General features: G+C 38.9%; 1 protein-coding gene across 4 annotated transcripts in view; it reads left to right on the top strand.

Annotated features, from left to right (window-relative positions):
• Positions 1-17,336, top strand: part of LOC122808798 (rap1 GTPase-activating protein 1-like) — a 1,319,062-nt gene that overhangs the window by 992,113 nt on the left and 309,613 nt on the right. For all 4 annotated transcript variants that reach the window (XM_044079845.1, XM_044079848.1, XM_044079846.1 and 1 more), the window contains exon 15: positions 14,756-14,827. In XM_044079845.1, coding sequence (XP_043935780.1) covers positions 14,756-14,827 — 72 coding nt within the window. The remainder of the gene's footprint in view (positions 1-14,755; positions 14,828-17,336) is intronic.

The following is a 17,336-nucleotide window of genomic DNA, read 5'->3' as shown; positions in this document are numbered from 1 at the left end:
GCCATGCACTCGTGGAATCAATGGTTTTTCTACTATGAAGTATTGGAACAATTCCTTGTCCAGCATCCCTATGCACACACATTCCTGAAGGGTGTTGACAATGTGTCAACTCATATCATTCACTACATCCGTAGATACAATCTTATATACTTTTGGGTCTGCTAACATTTCTGTCATTCTCTCAAAATAAAATGTTGAATTCAGGACTACAACAGGTCCCCTTTTGTCAGAGGGACATATAACTATACTGTTATTATTTTGTAACTTGTGTAATTGCCTTCCTTCCTGCAGTTGACAGGTTAGCACCCTTTCTATCTCTAACATTGCTAACAGTACTATCATAAATAGTATTCTCACATGCTTTTAAAAATGTTTCCACATTGGGTGGTTAAACTAGGTACAAAAGTGCTGTTCCTTTTATATTTCAAGCGGTGTACATTTTCAACAATTTTAAATTGTAATTTTAATGTTACATTCCGTGTAAACAAACGCAGGCATAATAACAAGTCACTAATGTCCATATTACTGGTAGGTATAAAACTCAAACCTTTACTTAGTAGGGACGTTTCTGCTGGTGTCAGTTCATAGTCCGACAGGTTCCATACTAGGTTTCCTGCCCATAACCTCACATCTTTTTGAGTGTGTGTGTGTCTGTATCTGCCCTGGTGCCTCCTTCCACTTCTGCCCACGTCTCTGTATGTCCTGTTCCAATGAACTCCTTCTCCATGTACAAAAGGGCAATGGAAACATTGGGAAAACCTGTTGCTTTAACTCCAACTTGATTTTGCATCTCACTACTGTTTGCTGATGTCATCGCTGGCTGTATCATCTCCATTTCTAATGGATTAGGTGGAGTATCAATCGATGTAGAATAGACAGAAGTGACAGCTTCTGGTGAGAGACCACTCCCTCTTGTTCGTCAATTGGGTGTCATCTCACCATCATGCTGCTCATTAGTCACTCGCTCAGACTGCTGGTGACCATCCTCTCTCAGCCCATCTCACTGTTCAGCTAAGGCAACACACCCCATCTCTTGTTGAGTGGCTTCTCCTACTTCCTCAACCACTTGATTGGTCGCTCTATGAAATTGCGACTGGCGATTGGTGGGGCGATGCTCTCCCTGCGTTGTAGTCCTCGGCCAAGTAAATACGTGCTGATTCGAAAAATCAGTCACATCTCTGTATAACTTCTTTTTTTGCTCTAATAACCTTGCCTCATAATGAAGCACTTTGTCAATCAGTTCATTTAAAAACAGTTCTGTAGCTTCTTCACCATATAACAAATGCAACTCTTGTTGCTGCTGGCAAATCTTAGCATTCAAATCATGCTCTAGTGGTTGAAAAAATCTATCAGCAGTTTAATATAAGCTTTACTTGTGTTTAAATTAATCTTTTGCCACTGTGTTAGCAAATCAGGGTAGGTATTGCCATAAGTAGGCATATTCAGTACACGAAGGCCCCTAGGTATCACTTGCACCTTCAAACAAGCTTCAAAATGGTAAAGTTAACACTGGAGCCATTTAAATCTATACAAATCATTCTCCAAGCTTCTTTTTATCATCCACACACTGCTATCATTCTCAGTAGAAAGTACAGTACCTGGTTCAAGTTCAACAGCACCAAGTTCAACAGCACCAAGTGTTAATAGTGGATTATGTTCAACAGTTATAAAGTTCACAAGTCGATTAACTTTAGCCATATTGTTCCCTTCTTTTACAAAAGAACTCACAGCACCTTCCACCATCCTCGCAAAATACATAGCTTAAAGTTCTTATCCAAACAAACCCAAAGTGAGGTAGACACAAGTAAAGTAAAATGAAAACCACACCCATAGCTGAAGGTAGCTGGAATAAATGCTGCCAATCCAGATGAATAAAATCCAAAAGCTTTTGTTGTTGATAAGTGAGCGCTTTCGCAGTGATCAACATTGCTTCATCAGACAACATACCATCAAACAACTGCCCTATGACATTTAACATTTAAATATGACATTTAAAATAACCAATCTGTTCTGATATTACTGTTAGCAATGTTAGAGATAGAAAGGGTGCTAACCTGTCAACTGCAGAAAAGCAGGCATTACACAAGTTACAAAATAATGATAGTATAGTTATACGTCCCTCTGACAAAGGGGAACCTGTTGTAGTGCTGAATTCAACATTTTATTTTGAGTGAATGACAGAAATGTTAGCAGAGTCAAAATTATATAAGATTGTATCTACGGATGTAGTGAATGATATGAGTCGACACATTGTCAGGAATGTATGTATGCACGGGGATGTTGGACAAGGAATTGTTCCAATACTTCATAGTAGAAAAAACATTGATTCCATGAGTGCATGGCCTCCCTAAAATACACAAGGATCCCAGATGCCCTAAATTTAGATCCATTGTAACAGGGGCAGGGTGGCTAATGGAGCCCATTTCTATTTACCTGGATGGTGAACTGAGAGATGTACTTAAAGACTTCCCTCATGTCCTTAGAGATACAAAGCATTTTTAAGTGACTTATATAGTGAGGTGGAGACAGCCGTATTCATGGAGATGGACCTGATATTCACCCTAGATGTGGTATAATTGTTTACAAGTATACCTAATGAACAATGCATTAATATGGTGAGGTCAGTACTTCTGAGAGATGGGAAACTAACTGTATAATGAATAGACTTTATTTGTATGTTATTGGAGATAGTTTTGGAACACAATGTCTTCATGTTTAATGACATATGCTATTGGCAGACATCAGGTGTTGCCATGGTCACAAGTTATGCCAATACATATGCATACTTGTTGATGGTGGATTGGGAGCAATTACATCTGTTGAAGGATTCTCACATCATCTTTTATAGACAATTTGTGGATGACCTTTTTTTAGATTGGAAGGGGAATGAAATTAGTTTGAACCTATTCCACCGTAGAATGGACAACACATGTGATTTTTTGAAATTCACTATGAATCATTCCAGCACCGATATATATTTCTTAGATGTCACAATATTCAAAATTGAGAAGAGGTGGTTCACCAAGTTGCATAGGAAGAAGTGTTACTGTCCAGCATTCCTAAATTATGATAGTATGCACAAGGGACACATCTTTCCCAACATTGTGAAAGGGCAGGCAATGTGACTTTCCCGCCTATGTTGTCAGGATGAGATGCATCAAACAGAACTGAGGAATTTAAAAGAAGGTTTTTTGATTAGAGGGTATCCAGCACAATAGGTGGATATGGCTTATAAACAAGTGCAGAAGGAGAGAAGAGGTAAAGCTAAACCTTATTACTCAGAGAGAAGGTTAGCAAAACAGCAGGGGGAAGGATACAAAGCTCTCTCCCAGCCCCCTTTAGTCTTACCGTACACTGAAGATGTGAGTAAGTTTACTAGGATTATACAGGATTATTGGCACATTCTTCTAGTAGATGAAGAAACTACTAGTGTGGTGGGAGATCGACCACGTTTATATACAGGAATAAGCAAAACTTGAAGCAACAACTGTGTTATCCTAGGAAAAAGAAACATGAAACCAGTGTTATCAATGGGACATATAAGTGTGGGAAGCGTACATATTGTGTCTATGTGGATGAATCTAGATTTTTCAAGCACTCTGACACAGGACATTTTTGGGTACTTAAGGTCAAGGCAGAATGTGAGACTGTCAATTGTAACACATTGTAAGGTATGTTTCCGATTTTACATTGGAAAGACTAACCATCATCTCAGGGAAAGGATCAGGGACCATATATATTGCACTAGGAGAGGCTTAGAATATAGTGCTTTAGTGAAACACACTTTATCCACGAATGAGGAGCAGACCTTCTTGGTTCAGGTACTACATGTTCAGGAAGTGAGAAGCAGGCTGGATGACCTTGTAAACCAGACAGTCTATGGAGGTTCAGTGGATCCCGAGGCTAGGTGCACACAAGGGGCTAGGCTTGAATAATTTTGTCCCCCTAAAACTAGCTTTGAAATCTAGAAAACTGAAATGAAAAGTCCCAGTACTGACTTTGTGTGATTAGTATAATCCAGGTATGACAGTTTTTGCCCCCCCCCCCCTTTTTTTTCTCTTTTTTTCATTTTTTGTGTTATTACAAATGTTAGAGAGTTGAAATAAATATTTCATGTTATATCATGTTTTTGTTTAGTCATTGTATGAACTATTATACTATATTTAGTATACTGTGAATGTTTTATTACTTTCAGTAGCAGTACATTTTTTTATATATTTGTACCTTTAGGATGGGATGATTGATGCTTAATTTGTTCTGAGAACAGATTGGTTATTTTAAATTTTGTCATATGTATATATAGGGCAGTTGTTTGATGGTATGTTGTCTGATGAAGCAATGTTGATCGTTGCGAAAGCACTCACTTATCTACAATAAAAGCTTTTGGATTTTATTCATCTGGATTGGCAGCATTTATTCCAGCTAACTTCAGCTTTGGGTGTGGCTTTCATTTAACTTTTCTGGCAATGTTGGTGTTCTACCTTCTTGCAGAGTCATTACTATAAATTCTCCTTTCTAGGAAGTGAAAAATCCTTATCCCTGGCAACCTTAATGAAAAGTCTCACAGCAACAGATTAACCCCAAACACCACCACCAAACTTCATATCTCTATAGTGATTCCATCGAAGCCTGGGGCCTTGTTCGTCAGGACCTTTTTATTGTGTCCCATATTTCTATTTCCCCTATCTGTGCTGTAAGTTCCTCTTTTTGTTCCTATGTTAAGGCTAAAAGGGTTCATGTACTTAGATATTCTGATAACAACCCTGCTGTTTCTTTCTACTGTCTCTGCTTTATAAAGTAAATTATAACATTCTGCAAAAATCTCTAATAGTCCCCATTGTATACATTGGCTCTATACGTGTTTCCTTGCAGACTTAAAAGATATTTCTTTCTACAATTGATTCCCTTAATTTCATTGCAAGAGCACTTGTAGCTGTTTGTGTATTACTTCAATAATACAGGAGACATAAAATCCTTTCAGCCTAGAGCACCTGTCTCTCTAGCTTCACCTGCTGCAACTCCACAGTTTGTGTTTTTCTTTGTAATGCCCTTTTTTTGGTATTTTTTTATTTTCCTCATGTCTTATTCTCTCTGTAATTTGTCTTTTGCGCTCTGTCTCCCTTTCCTTTATCCTCCACCTAAGGTCCAACTTCGGCTTGAACCATCATTCCAGAAATACCCTCCACCTCTGCATTGATCCATCCTAATATACACATATACACACATATATAGGTTCATAGGTTCATACTAGGCTATCTGCCCTGGGGCAATTATAAGCCTAGCCCAATTCTGTATGGCTTACACCACACCTTGATTTGAGTATACTGTGCCCTTTTTAAGGTTTAGTTTACTGTGCCTCTGTCTAATAGTGACACGGGAGTAATCCCTGGGACAAACCTATGATCCCCCATCCACCTATCGAGATTCTTCTTGAAGAGATTCAGTGAGGTGCTCTGCCTCACGTGATCTGGAATTCTATTCCAGAGTAAAGGGAGCCTCTGGGTTATGAACCTGTCCCTCCAGCAAGTTCTATTTATTTCTGTGCTGAGGTTCAAGTCCCTCGAGCATGTGGCTCTAAGGGATTTAGATTTACTGAGGTGGAGCATGTCCATTAATTCTGGATTTGACATAGCTTTGTATGTCAGGCATAGATGTAGGCGGTATGCCACTTTTTAACCGAGCAGCATATGGCATCTGTTTGAGACCCTTGATCCTCTTGGTGAGATACTTTTGGGGTCTTTCTAATTGCTGCAGGTGAAGGCATTGTATTCTATGATGGGCCTGATGAGGGATGAATAAAGGGGCATGATTACCTCTCTTGATCTAGATGTGAAACCCTTCGTGATGAGGTGGGCTATGTAGAAGGTCTTTCTAACCACTTTGGCAATGTGGTTTTCAAAAGAGATTGCTATCAACTTGGGTCCCCAGGTCTCCAATAACTTTCTCTGTACTTAATGGGTTTCCGCCTATGTGGTAATTTGTGGGCACATTGTTTTTGCCAAAGGGTATGACTATACATTTTTTGGCATTTAGCTTTAAACCATGGCGCTGGCACCAGTTATCTGTCTCTGTGAGACCTTTTTGAAGGATGTTTGTGTCAGCTCAGTTTGCAGTCATCTGTGAACTTGGTGAGCCATAGTCCTCCCACATTTGTCAGTACCTCGGAAAAGTATATACCAAACAAGAGTGGTCCCAGGACAGAACGCTGTGGGATGCCACTTGTGACCGGTTTTGAGTCTGACATGGCTCCAGCAACTCTCACCCTGTGGGTTCTGTCTTTGAGCCAGTTTGCAACCCATCTTGTGACATAGGGGTTTATATTTAAGCTGGATAGCTTATCTATGATGCCCGAGTGGTGTATTGTGTCAAATGCCTTTGCAAGGTCCAGATAGGCTGCGTGGACTACCTTCCCTTCATCTATGGCTTTGGTAACTGTTTAGAAGAAGTCAGCCAGGTTCAAAAGGCAAGATCTGCCCTTGACAAAGCCGAACTGGGTAGGATCTAGTGTCTGTAGGTCCCCAATGTCTTTGTTTATGAGCTCCATGATGATCCTCTCCATAGCCTTGCAGACTAAGCTAGTCAGGCTTATGGGGCGATAGCTTCCAGGGTCGCTCCACCTTTGTGGAGTGGGACCACTGTTGCTGTACGCCATTCTGTGGGCACATATCCTGTAGTGAGGCTGAGATTGTATAGCTGTTTTATTTGAGGGATTAGTTCCTCTTGGAGTTCATGTAGGATGCAACCTGGGACGCCATCTGGTCCCATGGAAGCAGTGTTTTTTGCTTTGGAGAGGGCAGCCTTCACCTGAGCATCAGAGATGTTTGGGAGGCAGCCCTCTGCCAGGATAGATACTTGCTCTTTTGGGGGGAAGGGGGTGGAGAAGTTTGCACTGAACCTGTCTGCCAGCATATTGGCAATGTCTGTGGGTTCAGTGTATTTTTTGTAATTTAGAATCAACTCAAAACAAGTCTGGGAGCTGCATCCCAGGTTCCTAACATAACTGAAAAAAGCCTTATGATTGTCTTTGGTGTCCTGTGCAATTTTTCTCTCGAAACTGGCCTTGGAGGATTTTATGAGGGATTGTAATTTTTTGCTAGTACTGATCAGAGATGCCTTCCCTATTAGGGATTTTGCTCTATCATGTAGTAGCTTCCTCCTTCTGTTGTACAGTTAATTTATGGCAGGGGTCCACTAGACTGGACGCCTGCCTTTGGATGATTGGGTCTTGGTTTTGTTTGGGGTAACATGATCCATGCATTCCTGGAGATGTCTGTAGAATGCGTTTATATAGGATTCTGCAGTTTGGGCCATAGTTTCCACTGGCCCTGGGGCCTTGAAGGATTCCACTTCAGTTTTGAGAAGTGAGAAGTTCACTTTTGAGAAGTTTTTCACTATGGTTTTCTGGGCTGGGGGTGGGGTCGGGATGTGGACATCCAGTGAAATTAATTTATGGTCTGATCTTACCAATGAGGGATATACTTCTGGTGTGGAGCATAGAGTTCCCATGTTGGTAATGATCAGGTCTAGTATGTTGTCCCCTCTTGTGGGAGTGGTGACTAGTTGTTCCATAGCATTTGAGTTTATAATTTCCAGGAACCTTTGGGCTAAGGTGCTGGGGCTTGAGTAGTGCTCCCAGTCAATGTTTGGGTAGCTGAAGTCACCCAATATAATGGTGTTCGGAGAGATCTTCATGTTCTCCAGTGTTTTCAGGAAAGCCGAGTGGTATTCCTGACTTTGAGAGGGTGGTCTGTAGGATGCTATAAACTGAAAAGCAGTCTTGCCCACTGTTAGTTGCCCATGGATGGTCTCCGATACTTTGTGCAATGCCACTAACCTGGAGGTGTGGATATCCTTGATAAATATGGAAACTACCCCTCCTTTTGTGGTTTGGTCCGGGTTTTGGGGCTGAAAAGCATGATATGAGGTATAGCCTGGTAGTGCTGGGGTGCTCTCTGGAGCCTTGAACCAGGTTTATGTCACTGCACAGATATTGATGTTCTCCATACTCAGGAGAGCTTGCATCTTGAGGTTAAGACTTCCATTACCCTTAGTTTCTTGTTCCTTGTGCTGTCTATGGGGGTGGGTTTGACTTTTGAGCCTTGCCTAAAAAAGGCACTATGGGGGTGGCAAGAAACTTTGCCAATATCCGAAAGCCCAGTGGTGACAGGTGCATGTCGAGCATGTCATCCCAGGCTGACAGACACTGGATCCCCTTTGAATGACACCAAAATTTTAGCCAGTTGTTAAAATCGATCATTTTGTCTTTGTACTGTGGCATCATTCTAGGTGAGGGTAAGATGCTGCTCAAGGTCAGGGTCATACCAGCCTGGGCTACATGATCAGAGAGCTCCTCTATGTCTCTTTCATGTAGTAGGTCATTCACACCAGCATGTACAATGACTGAGTCATATTTGTATTTGCTTTGGAGTGACCTGAGGATCCTAGCATCTGACAGGCAGCTCACCGTGACCTTCTCTTTATTCAGCCTGGTGGTGTGTCTGACAATAGAGTCACCTATTACAAGAGTATCAGGTGTGTTATTCAGCCTTAAGGACTGTGGCTGCTTGGCATACTGACTTTGTGGGCTATGTGTTGTGCGTGTTTTGTTTTGAGGTAGCATGTCTGCTTTGGAGGTCTCTGTTGCTTAAGTAGATTTTTATTTAGAGCCTCCGAGTATGTTTTTGTGTATTTATGTATTTGGTTCGCTGATGTGGTGGGACTATGTGATACTGGAATTGTGTTGTGTGAGGTTACCTTCTCCTCCTGACTGGTTACACTAGTTTTGAGATGAGAGAGCTCAGCCTCCAGTTTGGCTAAATAGTTGCAACTCTCACATATATTTGAACCTGTTTGGAGGAGGAGAGGGTTGTCCGTGTACATGAGACAGTTGGAACATTGCCTCAAAATCCCAGATTCACCAGCTGGACTGGAGAGGAAACCATTGACTGACCTTTGGACATGCTAGAGTAATATAGGGAAACTGAATTTAAGACGGACCAATAGAGGACAGGGTAATCGTAAAGAGTATAAGAGTAAGTAGTGCTTATGGTTTAATAGTGCTAACTTGTAGGATTACTTAATTGGACCAGTGAAGGGCCTTAGAATGAGAATATGGTGTTTAAATTGAGAGATAGAGCAGTTCTAAGGGAAAAAGTGAAGAGCAGACTTTGTGGAGCCAGGAATAGTTTAAACCCAATTAGGCGGTGCTGCCCGCTGTTGCATTTATGCACAAAATGCAAAACCGAGCAAAGAGGGTTTTAAGAGAGGAAGATGAAGGAGTTTGGAATTGACCCAAAATGGCCAATAAAACTACAGTTTCAAGTCAGTAACCACTCCCACAGGGGCAGGCAGGCTGCTCAATGTTTTTCACTGCCACTGATCAACAGAGAGACTTCCTTTTAGCCCGAACAAAAAATGGCCTCCAAGAAACTTACAAACAGTTCAAGAACAGCAAGTCTGTAACTGAACTTTTTTAAATCTCAGAAAAGTGGGAAAAAAGCAAGATTGTTTTGTTTTTTTGTTTTTTTTTTCAGAGCTAGCAGAGGTTCACAAGTATCAACAAGTTATAACAGTGCAGTAAATGACCCCACACAAGAGTGCTAGGCCAAAGACAGATAAAATGCATGTTTTGAGAAAAAAACGATTTTAAAAATAAGTGCAAACAGGAAATTCAGTAAACAGCTCTAGGTTGTGCTCTAAATACAGTTACTAATATGTATATATATATATATATATATATATATATACACACACACACACACACACACACACACACACACATATACACATACACATATATGTATGAACATGTGATTTGAGAGCATTATGGAACTGACTGTTTTAACCACCTGTCTTGTATCCTCTCTTGTGATAATCCCCTTGGCTAACTTTGACCATCTATTATACTGAGCTGAATAATAAGTGAAATTCCAAAGTTCATCTGTTAATTAATGGGGGGTCCTTACCCACTAGTTCCCAAGCCTGCAGACAATTCCTAACATAACCTTTCTGTTTTATCCAATGATTGCTGTTCTACCTCTGAAGCTTCTCTCTTTGTAAAAAGCACATTCCTGTTACCAGTCTGTACTAATGTCCCTGCAAAGAATTTCATAAATTCTAATAACATCCTCATAAATGTTTGTATTTTTGTACTGGGGTGATACAGTGGAACAACTGTGATTCTGTATACCCTTCTATCTCGTATCACTGCTGAAAATATTTCTTCACTGTCTTCTAATCCTTCTGTTTACCTATTTGGAACATTTTCCTTAGCTAGTATCACTATCCCTCTTTTCTTTACTACCTCATACCATGAACTTGTCTCCACTAAATAGCCTTTCCTGTTTAATGTTTCATGCTCCAAATTATCAGGTCTATATCACCAAATTGAACAGACTGGAGATTGAACAGCATTTACATCGGAAATGCCGTTCATCGAGGTGCCTATTGTGAGATCACAGTAAAGTGAAGATCGGAAAATTTGCCCTTTTCTCACTGTAGTCCGATCCCGGACTTGGTATATATAATTAGCAGGGGGATGGGGCTTCGATAAATGGCATTTTCGATGTAAATGCCGTTAAGTACCCATTTTTTTTTATGTCATGATATAGACCCAAATTATCTGCATGTGTTTCTCGTCATGCTATGAATTTTGGATTTTTCTCATCACATTAAACATCCTTTCTCTTTAACCAGATTTCTCAATCGATTCACATTCCAAATAAAAATAGTTATGCTATCTGTTAACTCACACTTTGTTCCCCTTATGTGTTTCCCTTCTCTTTTCACTGTGCTTCCTTTATGTGTGCAGTATTTCTTTCTTTCCACTTTCCCACAGTGTTAGGTTTTTGCCTTGAAACATCACTTATACCTCCTCCTCTTGATATATCTTGTTTTTCTCACTCCTACACCTAAACTTCTATATCTGTGTGAGCTGTTTTTCTTTGCAATATGTCTGCTGGCCCTCCTGTCCAGTTTTGCCTTTATTGCTAAAAGAGTCCTTTTCTTGTTTTGTTCCCTCATCCTACTTTCACTATATACATTATATACAATTTCTACAGTTTAGCTACCAAGGTAGGATCATTCGCTTCTACTTTGCCATGGATATGATGTCTCCCCTCCACCAAACAAGATTTGGAGACAGTCAGTTTTAGTACTCCTCAGGCTCCCCTGCTTGTCAGCCTCTCCTACCCATATCAATCCTTTTGACTACCTAGGTTTGCATTTATTACATCTGCCTTTGTCTTCTTTATGGCTGTTTGAATAGGCTTATTTATTTCCTGCTTCTTATAATACATGTGGTTACAGTGTGGAAGATACCATGCCGTTGTGATTTTTTTCTTTTTATACAGGGGGAGACATTCCACACAACTTTTCCCTATCAAAATCTCTCACCTTTATTAATTCCATTAAAGGTTGCCTACTGCTTTGTAGTCCTGTGCTGACTGAACTATTTGATTAGAAGGTAATCAATGTGAAAGAGCACTGACATTAACATCACTATACAATGTTCCACTAAGAATACTGCCCCCCACCCTTGGAGTGTACCAAGTATCATGTTGTATCGTTTCTACACAACTATATGTGTCAGTGTGTACCTTAAACTCCTTTTGACTTTCTTTTCTGTGAGACCTTCACCATATGATTATTCCTACCCCCCCCCCCTTTTTGGACATATAAAAAAAATATCTGTCTCTTGGAAATAATCAAAGTAAAGCAAAGAGATACTTTAGCACATCTCTCTCTCTATTTTGCCATTCAGTCTAACAAGATACAAATTATTATTTTAGTACTAATTTTCTGCTTACTATCCATCTCCTACTTCATTCAATGGTCATCTCAGGGTCATAACTTCTGATGTTCTAGTTTGTTGTTACTAAAGTAATTCCATTTTCTTGGGTAAAGTAGTTTGCCTTTTAAATAGTGAGAATGAGTCCATTGGTCTGCCAGTACGTACTGCTCATCTCTGGTAGGTAGCTGCTGTAAATTAAAATTGCTAATCTCCCTGGCACCACGTCTCTTATCTAGTTCCTGTTTTGCTTCTTCTGATGCTTCAAATGTCTTCAGTCCATCAGGAGAAATATTTTTATTGTGGCTGGTTAGATTAGTTTAAATCTAATCCCATTTACTTTACAGGTTGTTTGGACAGGTAGAAAACATGCCCTTCACCTTCTGGTTGTCACAGAAAAGTCATTGTCTGCAAATACCCTAGCTTTGTACCTGGCGACTGTATCCTTGGTTTCCAAAGTTGGATCAGAATGTTTTCTCGGAGAAAGAGGGCAGCAAATCTAAATATTATTTTGCTCATTATCTTTCTGTTGCCTTTCTGTCCATGGATATTATGAATGGTCCATCGTCTCTTCCCTCAAGACCCACTAGTATCCTGCTGAGTCTGATGATTGATCTTCTGGGTTATTGATTGTAGCATCTAGGTAGTCTAATTTAGTTCAGCCATTGCAATCTTGGCCTTTAAAGTTTCTTCTTGTCAATGAGGTTTCACAATGCATTTGAGTCATCATTCACCCCTTCTGTTATTTCTTTCAACTCCGTCTTCTTGTTCATGTAGGCATCTAATCTAGCAATCATCTCTTGCATCTCTTTGAATATTGTATTTAAATTAATGCAAATTCTAGATCTGTCTCCTTTGCCCACTGTAGAATCACAACTAACTCCATGCTGATATCCCTGGGAAATTCTGGCCAAAAAATCCACTTCTGATTTTCATCATAGGAAGGCCCAGTAGCTACACTTGTTAGGGGTTTGTTCCATACAGTTACTAGGAATCCTGGAAATAGGCTCACACCTTTCAAACTATTTATCTACATGTAATTAGAGGAGCACTTGCTTTTCAGTGTAAACCTCTCTGGGCCATATCAGTAATCATTTGACACATGGGCTAAATTGGGAGAGTTTGAATGGGTTTGAGGGTTTGAAAATGTATAAAGCAATGCACTGTATTTTTTTTTTTTGTTGTTGTTTCTTTTGTTTTTGTGTGTGTCTCTGTGTGTGAGTGGATTTAGATGCTAAGTTATATGAAAGAAGGAAATAGTTTTTTCCTCATTTTGATATACACCCGTTTTGCAACAACTGGATGCACTGATGTTTAGCTTAGCAGGCCAAATATTAGATGACTTATAGGAGGGTGAAAAAAGACAGATATGCTAATGGCACTGCTTTTTCTACATCTGCTACCAAGGATTTTCATAAGTTGTGGGAATACAGGATTGTACTTTTGTTACCTAGGAGTTTCATGAATTGTTGGAGTGCAGTGATCACAACTGTTTTTTTCTAAAGAAGCAGATCTGTGTTCACTCTATACTTCTGAGGGAATGTAAGAATGGTGCAAAGATGAAATTCTGTCTGTGGCTAAACTTTATGCTTAACAGATGTTTTCAGAACCTAAATCTGTTTGTAAGTACCTTGATGAGCAGGCCTAGTTCTGTGTTGGACTTAGATACAACTTTGTGGCTTTGAAATGATAAAAACAGGCAGTATGGTGTTGCATGAATGGCTTGCAAAACAGGGATGTAGACATTCGGCTAATTAAATTTCTGTGGAAAAGGGTGCTAAATTTGATATGCATAACTGGCATACCCTTACATTGAGTAATAACAGTTACATGATTCTATTGAAAATCATACAGTTATATTTGCTGGCATATCACATGAAGTTTTACTGGGAATGTTGTACAATGTTAAAGGGGAAATATTATAATTTTATTTTTTTTAAGTAGGTGGTTGACAGTATTGTCCAGAGGACAGCAATGAAAAGATTGTAAGATGGTATTACAAAAGCATCTGATAGTATTCATCACGGGCAGATGGGGCACATCCTGTAATCCATGTGACGGTGGTCTGAAAATCCATACATTGTTGGAAACCATTTATGATAATAATTAGGCTACAGGTGTCAGTTAATTTAAACCTATTAAAAGAGAAAAGGGTATTTGCCAAGGCTGCCCATTAAGAGGTACTCTTTTTATCTTGCTTATAAATGCCTGGCAGTTAGCACAGAGACTTAAGGCTGCAAGTTGCTTACTGTAGTCAAGGGTACCAGGCATGAATCTCATCTCTACAGATTTTCACAGAAGGTTCCGATTTTTCCTTATATTTCTGCTCTGTTCTTCATAAAATTTCTGTTTTTCTGGCAAATCACTGATGATTGAAATCACTAAATAATATCATGCACTTGGGTTTCAGACTTCATATCCTTCAAGAAATGCATGCACACACAAACCCTGTTATTCTAGTAAAAGTTTATAAGAGCATTATTTAAACTCTGTCTCTATTTCTGGGCATTTTGCCCCCATTATTTTAGGCTTGGTCTAGATTTCTTGTGCTAAGAGGGTGACAGGTATGAGTTTGATTCCTTCCACCTCAACTTGCCCACTGTATGTTTCTGAGCAAGTCACTTCTCTAGACAATGCTCTCGGGTCACCACTGAAAAGAGACATGTGTCCAGTTGGCTTATCTGGTTAAGAAATAAATAAAAATGCTATTTTTCATATGGTCCTTGGATGTTCTTCTGAAACATGTATCATTTGCAGGGACACAATGCATTTTTCATTTGTTTTTTGCCTTATGCAGATGATCTGATTCTTTTGGTAAAGGACAGAAGGTGTGTGATAAAAGTTTTGAAAGTAGTGAAACAATATTTGCTTTAAGATGATTTTTGTATTAAATGTATGGAAATGTAAAAGGTTTAATGTGTAGATCACACAGATCCTTTTCTGTGTTTGTATTTTCCTATTCTCCAGGTCTCTGTCACAGCACGGGATGATGTCCCTTTTTTTGGACCAGCACTCCCAAATCCTGCTGTCTTCAAAAAGGTAGGTTTCTAGCATCCTTCACTACATGCCACATACTGTCTCCAAATTTCTGCACATTTCTGCTATAGTTGTTACAGTTTCTAAACAGGAGGAGTGTGCAGGCAATACATCTAGGTTATTCCTTCCTGAAAAGGGACATGCACTAAATTTTGTTTTAACTAAACTAGGCATATGCAGCAATAAACAAAGACATCCTATACAAAAAGTTATGAGTTATACATATAAAGGCACCATACTTCTGCATTTTGCTATATAACCTCAACTGATTTAATAACTATTTATATTATTTAAAGTCAAAATAAGTATTGTGCTTTCAGGTCCATGAAGTATTTTCAATAATCAATGAATTTCTGCAAATTGCAATTTAGGACAAAAGCAACAGAAACCAGAAGGTATGCCACCCACTAAGGATAAGCATTCAGAACCAAGATGTTTGGTCTGCTGACAGTCAGAAAACAAAGCTTTTCATGCTACCAATAATCTAACGCTGTGAAAAAAAGGCCTTATTTCAAGCATTTGAAGGTCAGGGAATAGAGAACTGACTGTCCTAATATTGTTCCAAGAGTTGAGGTGTGATGCTAATAAACAGCTATGGCTGCAGGATAGACCCATAACCGAGGCATGAATCTACAAATTGGAGCACAGATGTCAGTAAGGCAGAGTGTATTTTAAACTAGTTGTGACCCCCAGTGTGATCATCAAACCTCATTCCTCCTGACTAACATATTCATTATTTCCTATGTCCAACCTTCAGATTACACCAAGAGAGAGAGAGAGAGATGAGGACTAGGTGGTTGCAGCCATCATCCTGCAGTAGTTATATATTTTGCTTTATGCTGTCAGCTCCTGCGTTTGGGACCCCTTTAACTTCTCCCAATCCAAAATAGGCTGATATGAGAGGAAGAAAAGTGTTAATGTCTTTGGAAGAAAAAGAGGCGGGGCTGTCATAAGCATTGGAAGTGGCCCATCTCTTCAGTTACTGCAGAATTTAATGAACAATACAGCTTGATTCATAATATTTCTAATTTACAGCTGGCTGAACATGATGTTTCCCTGTTAGATAATGGTTTAAATTTTGTACCAAAGGTACAAATTTCATAGTGTCAGTATGTGAATGACCTTAAGGAATTTTGTCATATAATTAATTTATATTTGTTTTTTGAGAACACGGAAGGGTCTTTGGGTTATTCATTTAGGTTTAAGACATCTACTTTTAATCCTCTGTGTAACAAAAATGTTGCAAACTTTGAAAAAGTTATTATTAAAGAATTGCATTTTAATCACTATTTATATATTGACAAGTTTCATAATTTAACTAAAAGACAGAGAAATTCAATTAAATCTGTTAAATAAATTTGTTAGAGTCAGACTGTAAAAATCATTGAGTTATTCAAACACAATGTCAATCAATAACAAACAATAATGCAGGAAAGCTAGAGCATCTCTAAGCTAATGTACATTAGGAGGCAAAAAACCATACACAAAGTTTGTATAGAATTTTGACTGCTTTATTGACCAAAACACATTGGTTATATACATTTCATTATCAGTTTTGCCCACCTCACTGGTGTGGCTAGTGACAGGGTCTTTACATCATGGCTATTCATAAAAACTGCTGATCTTGTGTTTTTCAAAAAGTCCTTTTCCCATGAGAAAGTTGCAGCCTTGCAGACAGCTGGTCAGTCACGATGACCTCCTGAGGATGTAGCCAATTCAAGGTACTCTGATTAGTTCAAATACAATAGATGTAAGTCTTCCTTAGAGCCTTCTTTTGTTTCTCTTGTCCCCAGCTGCGCACTATCAGAGATAGTGCGCACAAGGCTACTTCCCTGGTGGAGGCATGAAAGGAAGACTTACATGCAAACAGATTTATTATTTTCCAACTTTCCAAAATAATCTTTACTTGAAAGACATGAGCCAGACTGCATCTGCAAGCTGCCAAGGTCAAATTTCTGATTACACTGCAGCTTGTGCTTCAAGCAATAACATGCAGGTTTATTTCTTATTTTATACTAGCAAGACAGAATTAAATGCATTACCTAACTTTTATGAATTTAAGTACATTTATTCCTAACCAAAGCACACATTTTTCTATATATTTGATCACACAATTCATATATGTTTGAATGATTAAATGCACATCTTCCTAAGCAGCACACATTGTAAATATATTTTTCTAGGTAGGATGTATGTAAACATATTTTCTAAGCAGTATGTAAATATATTTTCTAAGCAGTATGTAGATTTTTCTAACATTCTCCCTCCTTTTAATGCATTTAATACTATATGAAACATAAACAGTGTTAGTTCATTTCTTAGCCTTTTCCTTTCATGGAGTTTCAGCTAAGTAAGTCATTTGTTTTATATTTTAGAAAAAGCTTCATTTGAAATTAATCTTTTAATTTCAACACTTTGGTAAAGAGTTTCAGTAGCAAATATATCAACAAAAATTTTATTAATCTTTTCATGCAGGGAATTTCACAGTAAACACATGTTCCTATTAGGAGTA

This window comes from Protopterus annectens, chromosome 8.part0 (assembly GCF_019279795.1).
Source record: "Protopterus annectens isolate FY-2018-M chromosome 8.part0, PAN1.0, whole genome shotgun sequence".
Taxonomy (NCBI): domain Eukaryota; kingdom Metazoa; phylum Chordata; order Ceratodontiformes; family Protopteridae; genus Protopterus; species Protopterus annectens.
Note: the sequence above shows the minus strand (reverse complement) of the source record. Positions and strands in the feature narration are given on the sequence as shown.